General features: G+C 32.1%; 1 protein-coding gene across 1 annotated transcript in view; it reads right to left on the bottom strand.

Annotated features, from left to right (window-relative positions):
• The window catches only part of LOC133323294 (GTPase-activating protein CdGAPr), a 32,996-nt gene extending 21,481 nt beyond the window's left edge, over positions 1 to 11,515 (bottom strand). The window contains exon 1 of the mRNA XM_061532234.1: positions 11,435 to 11,515. Coding sequence (XP_061388218.1) covers positions 11,435 to 11,491 — 57 coding nt within the window. The 5' untranslated portion in view covers positions 11,492 to 11,515. The remainder of the gene's footprint in view (positions 1 to 11,434) is intronic.
• Positions 11,516 to 20,879: the final 9,364 nt, after the last annotated feature.

Genomic DNA, 20,879 nt, shown 5'->3' with positions numbered 1-20,879 from the left:
ACGAAAAAAACTTCCGTATATGTCCATGTGAGGCAATGATTACGATGACGATGATGAAGTTCCTTCCCTATTCTCGCCATTATTATTGGAAGTGATGGGTGGGTGTCGGGTGGTACTTACAAAGGTTCTATTTATGCTTGGCTACCTTTGACACTATATAAATGCTTCTGTTCGTTCTGGAGGCGGTAGAGAGGGTAGGAGTGACACCGAAGGTGCATAGGGATTATACAAGAAGAAATGTAAAAGCAAATATGCCTTTTCAATTTTATGCATGACTTCTTATTCTTCTTCTGTGCTTCTAGTTATACGATTCTATTTCAAAGCATAATCTATGTAAAGTAACGAAGTGAAAAAATCGGGAATGTTTGGGGGAGAAGTGGCTTTTTGCTTTCTAACATAATTTGCAAATACAGAAGTAAAATGCAAAACAATTTCTTGAATTTTTTTGCTGCTGTTATTGTTTTTTATTGTTGAATAAAACATTATGGTAATAGTCCGATCGTAAAGAACATGTGAGGTTATGTGGTTTTCAATTCAATGTGTCTTTTTAGTTAGGGGCATTTAAAAACAGGGAAGCCTATAGACAAAATATTTGTTCAGGAAGAAATCTTTTGGAATAGAAATAGCATGTAACTGGATTTTTAAAATATTGTTTTGAGGTATACAAATAGGCGTGATTTTTTTAAATATTTTTTCGAGGTATAAAAATAGGCGTGGATTTTGAAAATATTTTTCTCAAGGTGTATAAATAGGCGTAGATTTTTAAAATATTTTTTTTTCAAGTTGTATTAATAGGCGTAGATTTTCAAAATATGTTTTTCAAGGTATAAAAATAGGCGTAGATTTTTAAAATATATTTTTTCAAGGTGTATAAATATGCGTAGATTTTTAAAATATTTTTTTCCAGGTGTATAAATATGCGCAGATTTTTAAAATAATTTTTTTCAAGGACTATTAAAATGCGCGATAAATGTCGTGAATTTTTAAGGAAATGTTATTATAATATTTGTAAACAAAATATTGTACATAACTATAATCTTCATGTTTTTCCTATTCCTATAATTCACCCACTTCAATTTGAAGCAGTGGTAATGTCATAAGTTTGGTCATACTATTTCCCTCCCCAACCTTCACACCACCCCCAGCAATGTGTTGTCATTTTGCGAAAAAGCAAAAAAAATGCATTTCATGTTGTTCGTGGTCTACATGAAGTGTAGTTTAAGTACCTCTAGGAAGGAATAACATCAGAACCACACCATCACCACGACCATATGAAGACAAAAACAGCAGCAGAAAAAGACAACCAAACAAAATAAAAAACTAAATAATTCTGGCATTTGGCCAAGAAGTTGTTGGTCTATGTAATGTGGCCTCCATTTACAGATACTGCTCCTCCTCCATTTTCCTTCTGGATGGATAGATGGATGAATGGATGGATGTGTCTAGAATAGAATATGTTTGTATGTATGGGCAGTGGTGCTGTTTAGGGTTTATTCACCACCAACCCGAGAGACAATTGTTCTTTTTTTAGGTTGTTGGTGTGGTTTTTTTTTGTTGTTTTTCATGTCTCAACAGTGGCCAGTCATCTTTACACCTCCCCCTTTCCCGATGTTTGCCCTCATCGTCGTCATCATCATTTTATAAATCAATTACCACTTATTCTACTAAGGTTTTACATGTTGCTGCTTTTGCCTCTTGAAATGAATAGTGCAAATGTACAATAAATAGACATATCGTCGTCTGAGTCTTCGTCGTTCGTACATAATGCAAAAAATAAATAAATTCAGCAAAGTGATTGTACTAAAAATACATTAAGAATCTAAATAAGGTTAAGTTGGGGTTTTATTTTGATTTTTAAAGATAAAAAACATTCTAAGGAATTAAAAAAAAAACACACGTCCAAAAGGCTTCTGAAGCGCTTTTAAATATTTTTTAAAAGCCTATAAATAGGCGTGTTTTTTAGAATATATTTTCAAGGTCTAGAAATAGGCGTGGGTTTTAAACAATTGTCAAGGTCTACAAATAGGCGTGAGTTTTAAAAAAATTGCCAAGGTCTAGAAATAGGCTTGGGTTAAAAAAATGTCAAGGTCTAAAAATAGGCGTGTGTTTTAAAAAAATTGCCAAGGTCTAGAAATAGGCGTGGGTTTAAAAAAAATTGTCAAGGTCTAAAATGAGGCGTGAGTTTTAAAAAAATTGCCAAGGTCTAGAAATAGGCGTGGGTTTAAAAAAAATTGTCAAGGTCTAGAAATAGGCGTGGGTTTAAAAAAAAAAATTGTCAAGGTATAAAACAAGCTCTGGATTTTTACAGTATTTTTTTCATAGCCTATAAATAATTTTTTCATAGCCTATAAATAGACGTAGATTGTTTGAATAATTTTTTCATAGCTTATAAATAAGCGTAGATTTTTTCAATAATTTCTTTGAGTCACAAATTGGCGTTGATTTTTTAAATATTTTTTTCAAGGTACAAATAGACTTGTATTTTTAAAATAATTTTTCGAGGTTTTAAATTAGCTTGGATTTTTTAAATAACTTCCTTAAAAGCTTTTAAATAGGCGTGGATTTTTAAAATAATTTGTTCAAGGTATATAAAAAATATGTTTTCAAGATATAAGAATAGGCGTGGAACTTTAAAATCATTTTTTCTAGGTATAAGAACATGCGTGGAACTTTAAAATCATTTTTCAAGGTATAAGAATAGGCGTGGAACTTTAAAATCATTTTTTTAAAGGTATAAGAATAGGCGTGGAACTTTAAAATCGTTTTTTCAAGGTATAAGAATAGCCGTGGAAATTTTTCAAGGTATAAAAATAGGCGTGGAACTTTTTCAAGGTATAAGAATAGGGTCTAGAAATAGGCATGGATTTTTTAATAATTTTTTTCGAGGTATAAAAATTGGCGTGTATTTTTAAAATAATTGTTTCTTCAATTGGCTATAAATATGCCTGCCTATAAGCGAGAATTTTATCATTGGCATGTGACCGGCTACGATTACTGGATATTGATATATAGCCAAATAAATGAACCGGATTAACACATTGTCTTATCAACGGCGCATAATCTATCCCAATTTATTTCCTATAGATATGACAAAAAAAATCCTCCATATTTTTATGGCCTCAAATTCGAATATTTATGTTCAACAGCAAGAACAGACTATTAATTATAAATTGCATTTCTATTCTATCTGTGCATTTCCCCCATTTGCTTTTGGCATTTTTCTTCTTCTTTCCATAAAGATAAAGTTCGATAAGTTTTAATGTTTTGCAACAAAAGAACGAATGCCAAAAATTTACGAAATAGAGCGTATGAAATATTTGCAGCAGCAATATTATAGAAAGAAGCTAACAACAACAAAAAAGTGGCAATCGAATGCATTGAATCGACAGTAATATGGAATAAAAGAAGAGACCAAAGGGGGAGGAGGAATCCAAAAACGCCCTCACGTATTTTGTGCATAACTTTATGACTAACTTCATGTCGCATTTTGAATTACAACCCCACATCGGAGTCATCCTCCAGCATTGGGTGGGGGTGTTTGAAATGTGACTTGTTTTTTTGTTACAAGTGTGTAAACACTCACGCGCTCACTTGCACATAAACATACTTGAGACAAATATTCAGATCGTTTGAGGAAATCGGAGGAGAGACAATCGGTTAACAGCAATTCCATTGATGTCCACAAAATATCTTCTCTTAAGTTTTTCTGCTGCTGCTGTGTAAAGCAATTAATGAGATATGAACAAGACTGGAATGATAGAGGGCGAGGCAAAATGTAACAATCCATAGATAGCTAAGGGTGTGAAAATGTAATTTGTAATCAAGTCAGATGCTGAAGGAAGGAGTCAAGAGGGGTTGTTTGTTGGTTGGATTGAAGTGTGATTACATCAAAAGGGTACACACATTTCACATAGACAGTGGCAAATTAACACAGCCAACATATATGTGACTAACTGACTGAATGTCTGTTTGTCTCTCTGACTGCCTGGCAAGTGTAGACAAATGACTTTTAGACAATTACTAAAGATGTGTGTCCGGAGTCCAGCACTTAATTCTAATTAATCCCACAAAATAAAATCGGGCCTTATCAGTTCACTAGTCATTTATTGTCATCATCCACTTGTTTCAGGGTTTGCTTTTCCATCTCCTCCTTCTCGTTGCATGAATCTTCTCTAGTCTGGGATTATTACACAAAATATTTCATTCATTCAGAAAATCTTGACAAATTATTATCCCTCATATCAAAAACTTGATTTCGACTATTAAGACCCTTAGCCGGAATGCTAATGGACGGTGGAGTAGCCAGTGTAGCGAACATGTCAAGCGACATGTCAATTCCGGGATGAAAAATGAATCTATGCATGATGCAGATTATTCTCCAGCTAAGTAGCAAACAGGCTTTGACGGCTAAAGAACAGGTCGGGTAGGGTAGTTGCATTCATGTGCATGTGAATTAAAAGAAAATTCAAAAAAAAAATATATATATATTTAAAAAATCCACGCCTATTTGTAAGACTGGAAAAAATTAATTTAAAAAATCCACGCCTATTTGTAAGACTGGAAAAAATTAATTTAAAAAAATCCACGGCTATTTTTAAGACTTAAAATAATTAATTTAAAAATCCACGCCTATTTGTAAGACTGGAAAAAATTAATTTAAAAAATCCACGCCTATTTTTAAGACTTGAAAAATTATTTTAAAAAATCCACGCCTATTTTTATAGCCTGAAAAAATTATTTGAAAAATCCCCGCCTATTTATGGATATAGAAAAATTATTTAAAAAATCTAGGCATATTTATGGTTGTAGAAAAAATTATTATAAAAATTCACGCCTATTATTTTGTATTTTACAAATCCACGTTTAATTATGGGCCTTGAAAAAATATTTTGAAAATCTACACCTAGTTTGAAAAAATATTTTGAAAATCTACGCCTAGTTTAAAAAAATTATTGTAAAAATCCACGCCTACTTTTATAGCTGGAAAAATTATTTTAAAAATATACGCCTTCTTTTATAGCTTGAAAATAGCTTGGAAAAATTATTTTAAAAATTCACAATTTTTTATAGCTTGAAAAATTGTTTTTATAGCTTGAAATTTGTTTTTTTTTTAATCCACGACTTTTTATAGCTTCAAAAAAATTATTTCAAAAATCCACGACTTTTTGTACCTTGAAAAAATGATTTCAAAAATCCACGCCAAGTTTCATAACTCTAAAAAAATTATTTTAAAAATACACGCCTATTTTTATAGCTTGATAAAATTATTAAAAAAATCCACACCTTTTTTTATAGCTTGATAAAATTATTAAAAAAATCCACGCCTATTGTCAAACCACGAATATTATTTTTAAAAACAGTATTATTTTTACATTGAAAAATGTATTTAAAAATCCACCACCTTAAAAAAAATGTCCAGATTTTTTTCCAATTCTCTTAAGATATTTATTTTCCTTAATTTATTACTTTTCCATTTCCTTTCCATTACTGAGTAATTTCCCCACATCCTTTATATCCATTAAGAAAAAGAAATAGAAAATACTTTCTTCAATTATCTGTCAGGGGAAACAGAGTGGTGGAACATAAAAGGACTTTTTGATATTTATAAATATCATTCGATTCGAATTCCAGGAAAGTAAGACCAAAGAAGAAAAAAAAACATATGAAAAAATGTCTAGTATTGCTCTTTGTCTCCTATTCCTTATCTTCGTCCTATTTTTTTTCCTTTGTGAAAATTGTCAAGCAAATCTATTTTCCACGTTTATCGACTTTTCATTTGTCAATTTGTCTGGCAAGAAAATTACATTACATTTAGGAAGCTGAAGCAAAGGAAAAACTACAGCAATAACAAATTGACATGACTTCCTTATGGAGACCGACCAGAAGAACAAAATTCCATGTTTGTCATCATCGCCTGGCATCTCCAGAGATTTTCTATTGAATTAAGGCAAAGTGTGATAAAGCGAAGCTTTTAAAAAATTAACCTCATATATTAATGGTATTGGTGATGGTGTTTTTGGCGTCATGGATGGAAACACTCAAGAGGTTACCTAGAATTAAATTTAAAAATATTATAGAAAAAATTTAAAATGAGTTTCGAGGTGTAAAACAAATTTTAATCATTCCTCGTTATTGCCAATCAAAAAAAAAAGAAAAAATTGGGCCTTAAAATTCCACATGTTTTCGAAAAATAAATTACAAATATATGCCTCGAAATATCAAGCCTTTCTCCTAAGTGTCAGTCCCTAAAAATGGGTTTCAATCCTCCCACATTTTTATATTTAAAACATAAACGCCACCACTTCTCTTTCTAATTGGAGTTCCACTTCCTTTTACCATAATTTCATTCGAATGTCAATAATATTTTTATGACCTGCCAATAGATTTGAAATGTTGTTACAAAGCGTGAAAAATTCCACACGTACGCATAGCGTGGCGTCTAAAACTGTCAACATAAATTACATTCTAGTGTCGGCAATTCTATAAACAATGGAACGAAACGGAGGAAGAAAAAATATTTTTTGGTCTTTTTTTCAAAAACCTATTAAAAGAACAACAACGAAAAGACACCCTCAAAAAGAGAGAACCCCAAAAAAAAGCTTAACAACTTAATTTGCATGCAAAAACAAAAAAAAATATTCCTTTCCCTTCCCCCGAAAAAATAACCTCCCTTAAAATGCATGAAATTTAAAATAAAAAAATATTGAAGAAAAAAATTTCCTTTTAAAGTCATTATTACAAAAACATAGATAGATAATGATGACGACAACAACAAAAAGTGAAATGTTTTGAAATTTAGAATTCTACAGCTTTCCTTTTATCTATCTGGGATATGGTGGAAAAAGTTTGAAAAGCGAAATGAGTACTCAGGCAATACTTGGGCTGTGTTCGACACACTCTCTCCTGGCTGTCGTACGTAGTCTAGTCTAAAGGACTGTACAAACAATAACAAACTTCAACCACTTTGAATATGTAAAACAGTCCTTCCCCCTCCAATGCTACAAATGAAACACATACTTCTGCTGGTTTTTTGAAATTATTTGAAATGAAAAAAAATCCGCCTAGCATTCAGGCATATTGCCGACGACCTTTACGGCAACCCTATGTGGCTGTTTTAGCCAAAAAAACAGTTGACACTGACTCCTTTTGCTATATAAGTGGTTGCTGGTGGTAGTATGTGTGTGTGTATGCTTGTAAGTATATCAGTCTGTATTCTCTCTTTATGCTTGGTTGAACATTTTCTAAAACAACAGCAACAACAACAACACCAACAACAAAATGTTAAATAAAACAAAACAGGAAGTGTGATGTAAATTACAACTTGCAGACAGTCATTTAGACATACTCGCATTTAATGTAAACATCAACAAATACAACAACAGCAACAACCCCAGTAGCAAAAACAACAACAACAACGTTAGGCATAAAAGTTGCAAAATAAATAAAAAAATTAAAGAGAGTGAGAGAAAGCACTCATCGTAACGACATAAGAAGCTAAAACAAGTTGATATGTAATTTAACAAAGAGAAGTGAAGGTCGGTCCCTCATATCCTCTTTAAGTCCTTTATTAGATTTCAAATAAGGAAAAAACAAACACAAGTATAATCCAAGTCGAGCTTGTTATACCCTACATCATTAGGTGGACACTCAAAATATCTAAAATCGATCGGAAATTTGTATATGGGTGCTATACCATATAGTAAAAATTGGGACCTTGAAATACCGAAATCTTCACCATATCAAATATATATATATGTATACTTATATTGCGACTATGCCAAAACAAGGACAGATGTGATAATTTTTGGTAGGAAGATTTTCCACCCAATGAAAACATTAAATAACAAACTACAACAAATAAGGACGATTATAAGGTATATAATAGCAAATAATCATGAAAAAGCTACTACTTTTTTCCAAATCATGTAAACTTTTCATTAATATCAAAAGTATTTTCATACTTCGCTCTACTTTACCACTATTTGCGTTCATTTTTTCCTCTCTCTCTCTCTATCTTTGGACAAAAACAAATATATTTCTCCTAAGAACAACAAAATAGCTACCACCATTCATTGATCGGCTGTGTTTGGTTTTGGTATCGTCCTCTGTCCTCTCTCTACTGTTTCTCTTGTGTACAACCGTGTTCTCTCCACTCACTTTGATTGTGGCTAGTTTTGCATTATATTGTTTCTTTATTTCAGTCACTGTTAACTACCTCTGCATTTGTGTTATAAAATTCGCATATGTATTTCCCGAATACTATAGGAAACAGACCACCACCAAGTTGTTTTTCATTCTCTATCTCTCTCTATCCGACAAGAAACCAGTAATTAAAAATTTATGAATTAAATTCATAAAATGCAGAAATTCCAAATCACAATTCTATATACATTCTAGAAAATTGTTGCTCACCATCACCAGGGCGACGATAGGACTATGTTCGATTACCGAACTTGTATTCCTTCGTTTTGTGTTATATAGCCCATGGACGTAGTGTTTTTTATTCGGATTCTTTAATATGTTTGTTCAAATTCAAATCATTGTTCGCGGAATCCTAAATTGACAGAGTCTACTTTGTAAATTTCACTTTTAATATTTTTTCATAAATTCATTGATGACTTTTTATCAAAAAAAAAATTGTATTATGTGTATAAAACTAGCAGAACAAAGTAGACTCTAGCAATTTTGGACTCCGCAAACAAGTTTGGATTTTTTCTATATAAATTATTTTGCATTATAAATTTATAAACACGCATACAAGAAATATTACTCGATCATTGCACAATATTACATGTACGAAATTATTCACTTCCATTCAAAACAAAACTAAAAACCCTTCGAAAATAAAATTCCTCCCAGTTCTTCAATGACTTTCAATTGAAATATTTATAGCCAAAAAAATAAAATGGAAAGAAAAAAGAAAACGACTTTTAGATTAATTAGCCAAAAAGTGTTGATAATATAAACGCACGATTTCTTCCCCCTCCCCATATCTGCCGAAGAAAAAACTAAACTATTTGATTGCTACAAAAATAAAAATCTAATAGTTCAAAGTAGCCCACACTCCCCACCAAACTTAACTCCACATACCACGAAGTGAACGTGGATGTGGACGTCGCCGTCGAGTATTACGATTTACGTGATCATTAGACGGATTAGAGACAAAATAAATTCAACAGCGATGATACACACAAACCGACTCGATTCGAAGAAGGCAAATAAATGTTAGCCAGAAATAAAATTGTACGACGTGATAGTAGTATACCCTGGCTCGCTCGTTGGCTCTTTAGGCAAAAAATACAAATAAATACAAAAGTCTGCATTCAAATACCAAGAAGAAGAAACAGAAACAAGTAAAAGTTTCCTTTTTTTGATGTTATTCGTTCGTTCGTTTTTGACTGTCTTTGAAAGTACGTGACCCTGGTAATAACAAATTGAATGCCGTATGGCATTTTCTCCTCCACCTCCTCCTCTCTCTTTCGCTATTAAGTGTTATTGCAGCAGTACCTCGAAAAATCGTTGATGACTCTATGCCTAACCTCAACCCCCATCAATGTTTTCTTTGTGCTTTACAAAAAAATACAACTTTTACTTTTTGTCCCCCCACTCCGCTCCACTCCACTACCATCCTCTTCTTGCAATCAAAATTAAGACAACGAGAATAGTCATCCAATTATTATTAGACTTCTTGGTTGTTTTATAGGCCTCTTATCTGGAACAGACCAACAACACCATTAACAATGAAATAAATGAAACTTCAACCCCCCTCATCCTTTTGTTTTAGTGCCAAGTCAAGGCATGACACTGTGTCTCAAAGCCTTGATTCCATGAATAACAGCAGTCCTTTTCACTTTTTGTTGTTGTTTTTTTGGTTCATTCTTCTACCTATCTTCTTCTTTCATCTTCCATTACAGTAGCTGATTGCTAGACAACGAACAAATAAATAGAAATAAACAAAAAAAAAAAACTTGTCTTGCATTTGTATCATTTTCATTTCCGTAGTAGAATTGTGGTTGCAGGGAAAAGTTTTTTTTATTAATATCGAAATGAAGCATATTTTTAGGGGTGGGATGGCTTTTTCTTCATTTTCCATGGAAAATAATTTTAAAGGCGTGGATTTTTTAAAAATATTTTTTAAAAACCATCCACAGGTGTGAATTTTTATACCCTTCACCACTCTGTGGTATAGGGTATTATGTCATTGTTTAAAAATATATTTTTAAAGGTCGTCCACAGGTATAAAATAATATTTTTTTAAGACCTTCCAGAGGTGTGGTATTTTAAAAATTATTTTTTCAGACCTTCCACATGTATGGATTTTTAAAACAATATTTTCAAAGATCATCCACTGGCGTAGGTTTAAATAATACCCTGCACCACAGTGTGGTGAAGGGTATAAAAAAATATATTTTTTAAGACCTTCCACATGCATGGATTTTTTTAAAAAAATTAATTTTTAAAGATCATCCAAATGCGTAGATTTTTAAAAAAATATTTTTAAAGGCCATCCACAGACGTGTATTTTCAAAAATAAATTCTCAGGCGTGGATTTGTAAAAAATATTTTTGAAAGATATGTGGACGATCTTTGATTTAAAAAAAAAAATTTTTTAAAGGCCATTCACAGATGTGGATTTTTAAAATAAAAATAATTTTTTAAAGACCATGGCTTTGTAAAAATATCGTTTTTCAAAAAATATTTTTTAAAAATCATCCACAAAAGTAGATTAAAAAAAATATTCTTTAAAAATCATCCACAGGCGAAGATTTTAAAAAAAAAATATTCTTTAAAAATCATCTACAGGCGAAGATTTTTATAAACTATAAAAATATTTTTTTAAAGATCATCCACAGGCGTAGATTTTTAAAAAATATTTTTTGAAGTCCTTCGAAAGTTGAGGTTCAAAAAAATTAACGACCTTTCACAGGAGTGGATTTATAAAAAATATTATTTTATCCACCAAAAAAATATTTTTTAAAAGATCATCCACATGTGTAAATTAAAAAAAATAAATATTTTTTAAAAGATCAGGCGTAAATTTAAAAAAAAAAAATTAAAAATTTATTTTTTAAAAGATCATCCACAGGCGTAGTTTTAATTTTTTTTAAGAACATCCAAAGGCATTGTTAAAAAAATATTTTCCACAGGCGTGGATTTAAAAAAAATATTTTTTTTAATATTTTTCCTTTTTTTCCGATTTTGTCTAATGAAAAAGTAGTCTCAGTAAATTGATGTCTATATATTTAATTGAGTAATTTTTCTATAGGAAAAAATCAAATATTAATTTACTATGAAATTGTTTGCAATAAAACTATGTATATCAGTAACTTCCTATAATAATTATAGCAAATATAATTTTATTTCCTCATGTTTTATATAATAAAATGTTTTTATTTATATATTTAAATACGAAAGAAACAAAAACAACACTTACCCCAGCAACACTTTGTGCCACCACTGGTTTTCCAGCTCCAGCCTTGACCAATGCCATACTGTTATTGCCACTTGTTGTATTCCCAGCTGTATTTGCAGATGCTGATGATGACGACTGTTGCTGTTGTGGTTGGTGTAGAGAATCATGTGAAATGGCAGATATTTGAGATGAGTTCATAATAGAATTATAATCAAAGATGGCCGTTGCACCACCACCAACACCACTGCTGCTGTTGTTGCCAATGTCCACGGACGTTGTTGGCAGCAATTGGAAATTCAATTGAGCCGTTATTGTGCCTGGAGCCGAAACAACAAATTCACTGGAGGATTCCATGTCACTGTTGTTGTTGCTGTTGCTCGAATTTAATGCTGTCGGCGATGATGATTCACGTACAGAGGCTGTCATTAAATCGACTGTGGGTGTCAGTTGATGATTTGTGCTCAAAGTGCTGGAGATTAATGTGGGGTTACCAATTAAGGTGGACAAACCACCGGCTGCACCCATCGAAGAGGACATATTCGTTGAAGAGCGTAATTTGTCGGCCATGGTCTAGTTGGTTTTGTTCGAGTTTTTCTCCTCGCGGCAATTTGCTAAAGTGTAGATATTGGGGATTTTCTGTGGTCAGTCAGTCGGCCGGGAGGGTGGGAGTTAGGAATGAGTGTTGAAAATGCTTGGAAAATACATAGAATTGAATTGATGTTCTATAATTTTCCAACAAATTTGGTACGTTTTTTGTTTCAAGTTAACGGAGGAAAGAGTCTGTCGTGGCAAGTCCGTCTAAGTCCGAAAAGAAACGTCCGAAGTTTGGGGTTTAAGTCTTAGCTAAGGCTAGTGATGCATTTTAATATCTGAAAAGAGAGAGAGAGGGAAGATAAAGTAATTAATAATATATATAAAATAAAAGGAATTATTAAATTAAGTAAATTATGAAAAACAAATACAGAGAATCAGATACCCTACATTAGGTGGTACCTGGATTTCTTTAAATATATTTTTTTAAGATTTTCAAAATATGTTTTTAAAGACCTTCAATAGGAGTGGATTTTTAAATTTTTTTAGAACCATTAGACTAGCTATAGGCGTGGATTTTTTAAAAGTATTTAAAAAACCATTAGAATAGCAATAGGCGTGGATTTATTTAAAAATATTTTTTCACGACTAGCTATAGACGTGGATTTTTTAAAAATATTTTTTCACGACTAGCTATAGGCGTGGATTTTTTAAAAATATTTTTTCACGACTAGCTATAGGCGTGGATTTTTTTAAAATATTTTTTCACGACTAGCTATAGGCGTGGATTTTTTAAAAATATTTTTTCACGACTAGCTATAAGCGTGGATTTTTTAAAAATATTTTTTCACGACTAGCTATAGACGTGGATTTTTTTAAAATAGTTTTTCACGACTAGCTATAGGCGTGGATTTTTTAAAAATATTTTTTCTCGACTACCTATTTTTATAAACATATTTTTTCAGGCATTTCTACACAAAATGTAAACAGCTGTCTAATATTATGATATTATAAAATATTTAAAATATATTATCATACATTTCAAAAGACCATCTTCAGTTTTATGACATTTTCCCCTCTAACCACTTCCGCCCAAAATTACCGTTTTATGAGAAAAACACCGAAAAGATGACCATCTCATCCGATCTTCTTCTGCAATGGCTAATTTAAAATGCATTAAAAAAATGGAAATGAGATTATTTCATTTTAAATAAAGGCCGAAATGTACTCTCCCACTCCGCAAACCAAAAATAAAAAATCCAACAAAATTACTGACCATTTGTTAACAAACCACGTCACCCCACCTTCCCCCAAAAAAGGGTTACCAAAAACAAAACTGTTTCATGTTCCCATATGGGGACCTGGTGGCATAGACGTAACGAATTGGAAAAAATAACAAAAATTTTGAACAAAATATATAACCGGTTGTCACATTGTTGCAATGTAAACGACAACAACAAGATTGTCATGAACAAAACAACAACAATGAAAACAAATTCAAAATTGGTGTCTGTTCCCCTTCCAATTGAGTTGATTTGTCTATTAAAGCCGGTAAGCGCCGCCGCCAACAAAAACAACAACATTGCAGCAAAAAAAAAATAGAAAATTAAGTTGGCAGTAAACCGTATAGCCGGCTGACTGCCTATCGCTACTCTAACTTCCAATTGATTCCACAGAAAAAAGTGGTTTGTCTGCCGGCGGTTGGGTGGTGTTGTTTGTGTGGATAAATTGCTATTTCAGTTCTCCGTCGGTATCCCAGCCGACCAATCGAGGTGAATGCAAAGCTAACATTCAACTGCATTTTTAACTGGGTGGGTAGTTATAGCTCATTGACTGGATGGCTGGTTGACTGGCTGTTTGGTTAGATGATTGTCAGCCAGCCTAACTGGCTGGCTTGCTGGTTAGCTCTCAACAATTTTTTATTGTTGTTGTTCCCAAATCGAAAGTTATTGACCGGAACTAATAACTTTTTATGATCTTGTTTTATTTTGTTTTTTTTTTCTCTGCCTCTCTTCACATTTTCCCAAAAATGTTTACTAAATGCCTTCCTTGGTCTTGTCTTTTAGTTTGGTTCCTTTTCTGCCAATCAACCTTGTTTTTCCGCCTTCAAGAGTGTAGAAGCAGCAGTTTATGGTTGGGGAAGTCAATTTGGCAAGAAATCGGTAACATTTTGTATAGCAAACAAAACCGAAAACAAAAATTATTTAATAAAATAAATGGAATAGGAAGCTATGGAGCAAATGGAACTCAGCCTTGGCCAAGAAAATTTTTGAAACTAAAAACTAAGAAGTCGGTCCATTTTTGATGAACTTCTAGGGAGGGTGGATTTTTTAAAGGCCGTCAACAAGCGTTGATTTTTTTAAATATTTTTTAAAGGTCATCAAAAGTTGTGGAAAGCATTTTTTCTTAAAGAAAAAAATTAGTTAAAAATATTTTCAAATGTCAGCAATAGGTGTGGAGGCGTAAAATTTTTAAAAATATTTTTTTTCAACGGTTGTGTATTTTTTAAATTTTTTTAAAGAACTTCAATAGGTTTGTATTTGTTTATTTTTTATTTATTTGTTTATTTATTTATTTTTTTAAGACCTTTAACAGGCATGAATTCAAAGTATTTTTTTAAGTATTGAATTTTTTAAAAATATTTTTCACAGACCAGCAATTGGCGTTGATTAAATATTTTCAAAAGCCAGCAATAGGTGTGGATTTTTTAATATTATTTTTTAATGACTAACTATACGCGTGAATTTTTTTGAAATATTTTTTAAATGTTATCAACAGGCGTGGATTTGTAAAAAATATTTTTTAAAGACCATCAATAGGCGTGGATTTGTAAAAAATATATTTATAAAGACCATCAATAGGCGTGGATTTGTAAAAAATATTTTCCAAAGACATACAATAGGCGTGGACCTTGATATTTGGTCCTTCGATCACTAGCAATTTCATGCAAAAAAGATGTCATGTTATTTATATATATATTTTTTTTTTTATATATATTTTTTTGCTATATTTTTTATTATAACTTAGTTTCCTATTTCAAAACTTAGGTTTCCATTCCCACTTATCTATTCCGCTTTCTGTACCATTTGTCGAATTTTTAACACCTGCATAATTAAATAATTTTTTTTATTTACTCAATTTCCTCCCTTGACAAAATAAATTCTAACTCCACAAAAAATATGATTTGCATTTTGAAAATTATTTTAAGTAGATTTCTTTATTTGCTTTCGATCTACCATATTTTGCCTGAAGTATTTTTTTACCACTTTAAAGTTAACATTTATTTGGATAGCCACAACACGATAGAGGTACTTTACTGGTAACTAAATTTACATATTTTAAAAGAATTTTGTTTTTTTTTTACTTCTTTGTTTTGTTCAGCATTGCCATGAATTATGGCTCATAACTGTTTTTTTTTCGCTAACAATCTTTTAAAGCGCTTAGTTATATATTTAGACAGACAATGGCGTTGCTTAACAGCACGTGATTTTCTTTAGGTTATGTGGTCGGATCGTTTGCCTTTTTTCCAGTTGATTGTGCTTTATAAATATGACTAATGTGAAATTTATGCGGGAGACTTTTCTGGGGAATTGAAATATAGATATTGAAACAAGTTTGGGGGTGGTAGGGAAATAATGTGGAAATGGATTAAATAAGGTGATATTAGATTGGATGGAAAACTAAATTGGAAAAAAATCTTATATATATTTACATCAAATCTCTCTATCATCTCTAGTCGTAGGATCAAATGCCATAAACCCTGGTATTCTATTCCATGAAACTGTATTCTACATGAAATTGTAGAAAACCATCACATCAAAATCTCTTCGCGGCGGGGCAAGAGCATTTAAAAGATTTGATCGCAGTCGAAAGTTCAATTGGCATGTACCACCTTCGTTTCATACAGATCGAAGGACCAAAGAGAGATTTCACTCCACTTTCCTTTGAAATTACTAGGAGTTGTATATCTGACAAATTATCTGGCAAGAAAGGGATTATTTGCAAGTATTAAACTATTTTTCCAAATTTATAAGGCATTTAATACCGACCGAAGGACCAATTATCATGTTCTACTGTCGTTTAATCCTGATCGAAGGACCAAATAACAAAACAAAGCATCAGAATTATTTATGCGTTATTTGATATGGATCAAATGACCAATTGTCAGGTACGGCTGTAAGTAAAGTAAGCACTAGAATTGTGTCTTTCCGGAACGTACTAGGTCAAATATACTATTCCACAAAGGGAACCACCGGTACTAGGTCTGCTTCTTTCATTTATCTAGGTCAATAATTTTTAGCTTCTGTGAACCATCAGAATTTCTTCGCGACGGTCTAAGAGCATTTACAATCACTGAGATTTCATTTCACTGCAACCGAAATATTAATACATCATTTGATACTATTCGAAGGACCAGTTAGCATGTACTGTGTCAGTTAATTAATGTAAACACTCGTTCCGGAACAAACTAGTTAAAGGAACTTTTCCACAAAAGGAACGATAGGTACTCGGTCCCCGCTTCTTTTGATCATCTAATTCCGTTAGCTTGAGTCAAACATTATTGCTCTCATTCACCTAGTTTATTTTGATTCAATCTTTTAGGTATAGATCTTCTCGTTCATTAGACGAATAAACTGGTCTTTTCCAATTGAACTATAAGGTTCTATTATACCAAATAAATGACCTAGTTTCTGTTGTGGACTGAAGCGTTGACTTTATATAAAGTTAAACATAGACTTGTGATTTTCGGGAACTAGTTCAAGCGAAATATTCCACATAAGGAGCCATCAGTACTAGGTTCGGTTCGAAATAGTTCAAAAGATCTTTTCTATAAATGGAACATTGGTCTATGTCACATTTTTACGTTCATTTAGTTCCTTTTGATCCAGTCAATCATTATTGCTCTCACCTAGTTCTTTTTTAACACAATCGTTTATCTAGAACTTCTCGTTTATTGGTCGAATTAACGGACGTGTTCAAATGAACAATGTAACGAAAATGATCTATGGAACTAAGCAAATGGCAAAATAAATGCTTCGGACGCATTTATAAGAAAGTAAACATAGTATTGTGTCGTTCCGGAATGAACTAGTTCAAAGGAACTTTTCCACAAATGAAAAGATTAGTATCTGATTTTTTCGTTCATCTAGTCCCTTTAGCTTCAGTCGATCATTATTGCTTTCATTCACCTAGTTCCATTTGATCCAATCGTTTATTTAGATATTCTCGTTTATTGGTCGTGTTCCAATGAACGATTGAACAATAAGGATCTATGGAACTAAATCAATGACCTAGTTCCTGTAGCGGAGCAAACCGTGGCCGTTATATGAAGCAAACACTAGACTTGTGTCGTTCCGAAACGAACTAGTTCAATGGAACCGATCGAATGGAGAGATCGGTACTATGATCGGTTCTTTCGTTCATCTAGTTCCTTTTTCTCCAATCGATTATTATTGCTCTTATTCATCTAATTCCATTGGATCCAATCGCTGAGGAACAATAATGCTCAACTCTAGTAAACACCAATTTGTTTCATAAAAAATCGTCTTTTTTACTTTGGGCTTGTGGTCTGGAGGGTGTGCAGCAGTTGAGATTCTATAATGATTCTATTAACCTGCATTTAGAAGTGAAAAAGATAGTCGAAGACAATCGAGCTCAAAAAAATTTTTTTTCTGACATAGGCATCCAGACAATTTGAACATCACAAAAACTCTAGATTTTGCACAACTTAAGGGACATGATTCTCGCTGAAAGACTCCCATTATTTTTACTGGATTTTTTTTTCATCAGTAATCGTTGGTATGATTTCCTAAAAAATTAACGGCATATTTCTTAGTTGTACTCTTCCATATATACCTTATACCGAAGCCCCTTGACGTTACTAAGAAGTAGGAATAGCGTCACCAGAGGAAAATGACAACACTAAATAAGCAAAGACCCCAACCATTGCACAAATTTGGAGGAAGCGTTGTTTCTAGACAACTATAGATGGCAGCCTCATCAATCGAATATTCCGCATTGAATATTTTAAAAGCCGCCATTGTGGATTTGGGTTTTTATAGAGGTCATCTAAATTTCTAACATCGTTTGGGTACTTATAGGCTATAGTTATGGCAAACTTCAGGTACTGTGAATTGTTCGTACTAATCGAAGTAGCAAATATCAGGTCGGGGAAAGCTTTGTAGGGACTTTATGTGATATGATAATATATTTCCTTCCATCTTCCTTTCCATCTAAATTTCTAACATCGTTTGGGTACTTATAGGCTATAGTTATGGCAAACTTCAGGTACTGTTTGTTCGAGGTCCTATGTGATATGATAATATATTTCCTTGGCGTTTCGAGGTCCTATATTGCAAATAAGAGTTTACAAACAATTTCAGACAAAATTATTTTTTAGAGTAATTATTGACTATGTTTATTGATAATTTAGATAATTTGATATCAATCGACGGACCAAATATCATGCTTGTGCAAGCTCTGTAGCTATATTTTGTGAATTGTTAATAAAATTTCTTGGTGTTTTGGAGTCCTATATTGGAGATTTTGAAATTTCAATTGAATTTCAAAATGTGTAACTTCTTTAGAATACTTGTAAGTAATGATAAAAGCTGGTACTGATAGTTCATACCAATAGAAGGGCCAAAAACCATGTCCGTGCAGGCATGAAACACGCCAAATTATACACTGAGAATATCGTCGTATTGTTTGAGAAACCGGTGAAGGATTTATTACAAATCGTATGACTAAAACCATATTCAAACATGTTCAAAATTTCTAGTGAAAATTTAATACTGAATTCAGGTAGCTTCCTTTTGGCTGTGTTTTTCTGCAATTCATAGGTCAAGATAATGATCGTGTTAACTACTTTCCCTTTTTCATTTATGTTAAAAAGAAATTAAATCTAAAAGTCTTGATAACCTAAAAAAACAAAAACCAACGCAAAATTTTTTGCAATTATATACAAACAAACGTAGTTGAAAAAAGAAATAATTATGCTAATCAGGTACGTTCTTATTTAAATGATATCAAAAACCAGCAACTTTCACCTGTGTGGAGTTCAACGCCGATTCAGCAGCAATTGTTTTTGCTGTGATTATTGTTTTGAAATTGTGCAGTTACTAAATAAAATGACAACAATTAAAAACGAATTTCAATTGTTTAACAACAAAAACAACACACAAAAAATGTGATTAACATTTAGATACCAAAAACAACAACAACAAAGAAAGTAAATACATTTTTGTATGTCATTTACGCATCGCTTCCATATGTTATGTGTCGACGAGATTTTCTAAATAAACAACAGCTAAAACTTTTCATCTGATTTTAATTGTTTTTGGAAATGATTTGCAAAAACAAAATAAAATAATTTATTTGTGCCAAAATTGCTGACATGGAAAGTGTGGCTGCCAAATGGGAAAATTTTAGTTAACACCTATTTGCAATAGAATTGCGATTGGGCGCCAACACTTATTGTGAGAATATTTAATTACTTTATTTTTATAGGGGGTGTTAATAGCCTAATTGGAAATAGATTACAATTGTTTTTGTTTAAAATGATTGAAAAAAATAATAATTGGCTTTTCATTCAAATTAAAAGTAAAGAGAAAGAATTGCATGTGTTTATCATATGTGACGACTAAAGTATACACCACACGCCTAAAAGTATACACCACACATACTAAAACTTGTGATATTGTTTTTGATATACATATATTCTTTGTAGAAGTCTGCTATAAAAATTCTTCAGCACAAAGACGGTAATCTTTGTAGACAAGCTGAAGAAAGAAGAAAGACCTTATGGGTAGGAGACGAGATAAGGAACTGTATAATGTAAAGACCAGGAACTAGTTCCGATCGCCCCTTTCACGGAACATGTGCGATGAAGTAATTTGGATTAACTCTAAAATTAGTATTTCTGTTCTAAGTGGAATTTCTGTCTAGAATTTTCTCATTACTAGTCTAAGGTAAGATTTCCAGTTTTTTCCAACACCTTCACTAACAGATTTATAAAATCACTGTGCAATCAATTTCCAAGAAGGATGTTTTTACCAGACTTTTCCACTGATAAAACAAATATGAACAAATATGAAAAAACAATTGCCCATGAATAATTTGCAATTTCCTTTGTTTGTATTTACAGTTTGGCGTTGGTCGCGAAATTACACTTTTCCTGGCCATATTTTCCATTTCCTTTGACACAGACGACGGTCGCTAGTAAAGATTAAAATTATGTGATAAAAAAGCACACAAACATACAAAAGTGTGGATAAAGGATGGGAAACCAACAAGCAAGCCAAATCCAAAAAGAAAGAGAAAATAACAGGAATGTAAGGTATACATTTTGAATGTTTTTTTTTAGTTTGGTATTGAAGGAATTATACGAGCATCCTGCTAGACAAAAAAAAAATAGTAATGTCTGTATCACGTTTTTCTGTTTTGTGTTGCTTTGTTTGGTTTGGTTTATGATTGATGGCGACAGTCAACATTTATGACTTCTGTCAGAGAGACAGAGGGGGAGGAGGATTTGCAAATGATAAAAGGTGATATACTATATTTTTTTAGTCCTGCGGGAATTAATAGGGGATATCAAGCAAAATATATTTAAAAGGTTATATTTCAAAATCATGCGAAATAAACACCCTCACATTCATAATTGGTCCTTCGAGAACATAAAACAAAAGACAAAGACTTTTATTTTTAGCACGACCCTAACGTCTTTGCTGAAAACACATTTGAGTGTGTTATTTGGTCCTTCGACCTGATTCGAAATGGTCATATTCCAATTTTAGCTCATCGTAAAAGAAGCTTTAATCGTGTACAAAGACTTCTAGTTTCAATTTGACCATAAAGACTTTGTTTGAATCATATTGAATTATGATATTTGGTCCTTCGATCAGACTTGAATTTGATATTCCTACTTCAGCTCATC

The sequence above is a fragment of the Musca vetustissima genome, unplaced genomic scaffold (genome assembly GCF_032173495.1).
Source record: "Musca vetustissima isolate MV318-11 ecotype Yass unplaced genomic scaffold, APGP_CSIRO_Mvet_v1 utg740, whole genome shotgun sequence".
Classification (NCBI taxonomy): Eukaryota; Metazoa; Arthropoda; class Insecta; order Diptera; family Muscidae; genus Musca; species Musca vetustissima.
The sequence above is the reverse complement of the archived record's forward strand: the minus strand, read 5'-3'. Positions and strand labels throughout refer to the sequence as shown.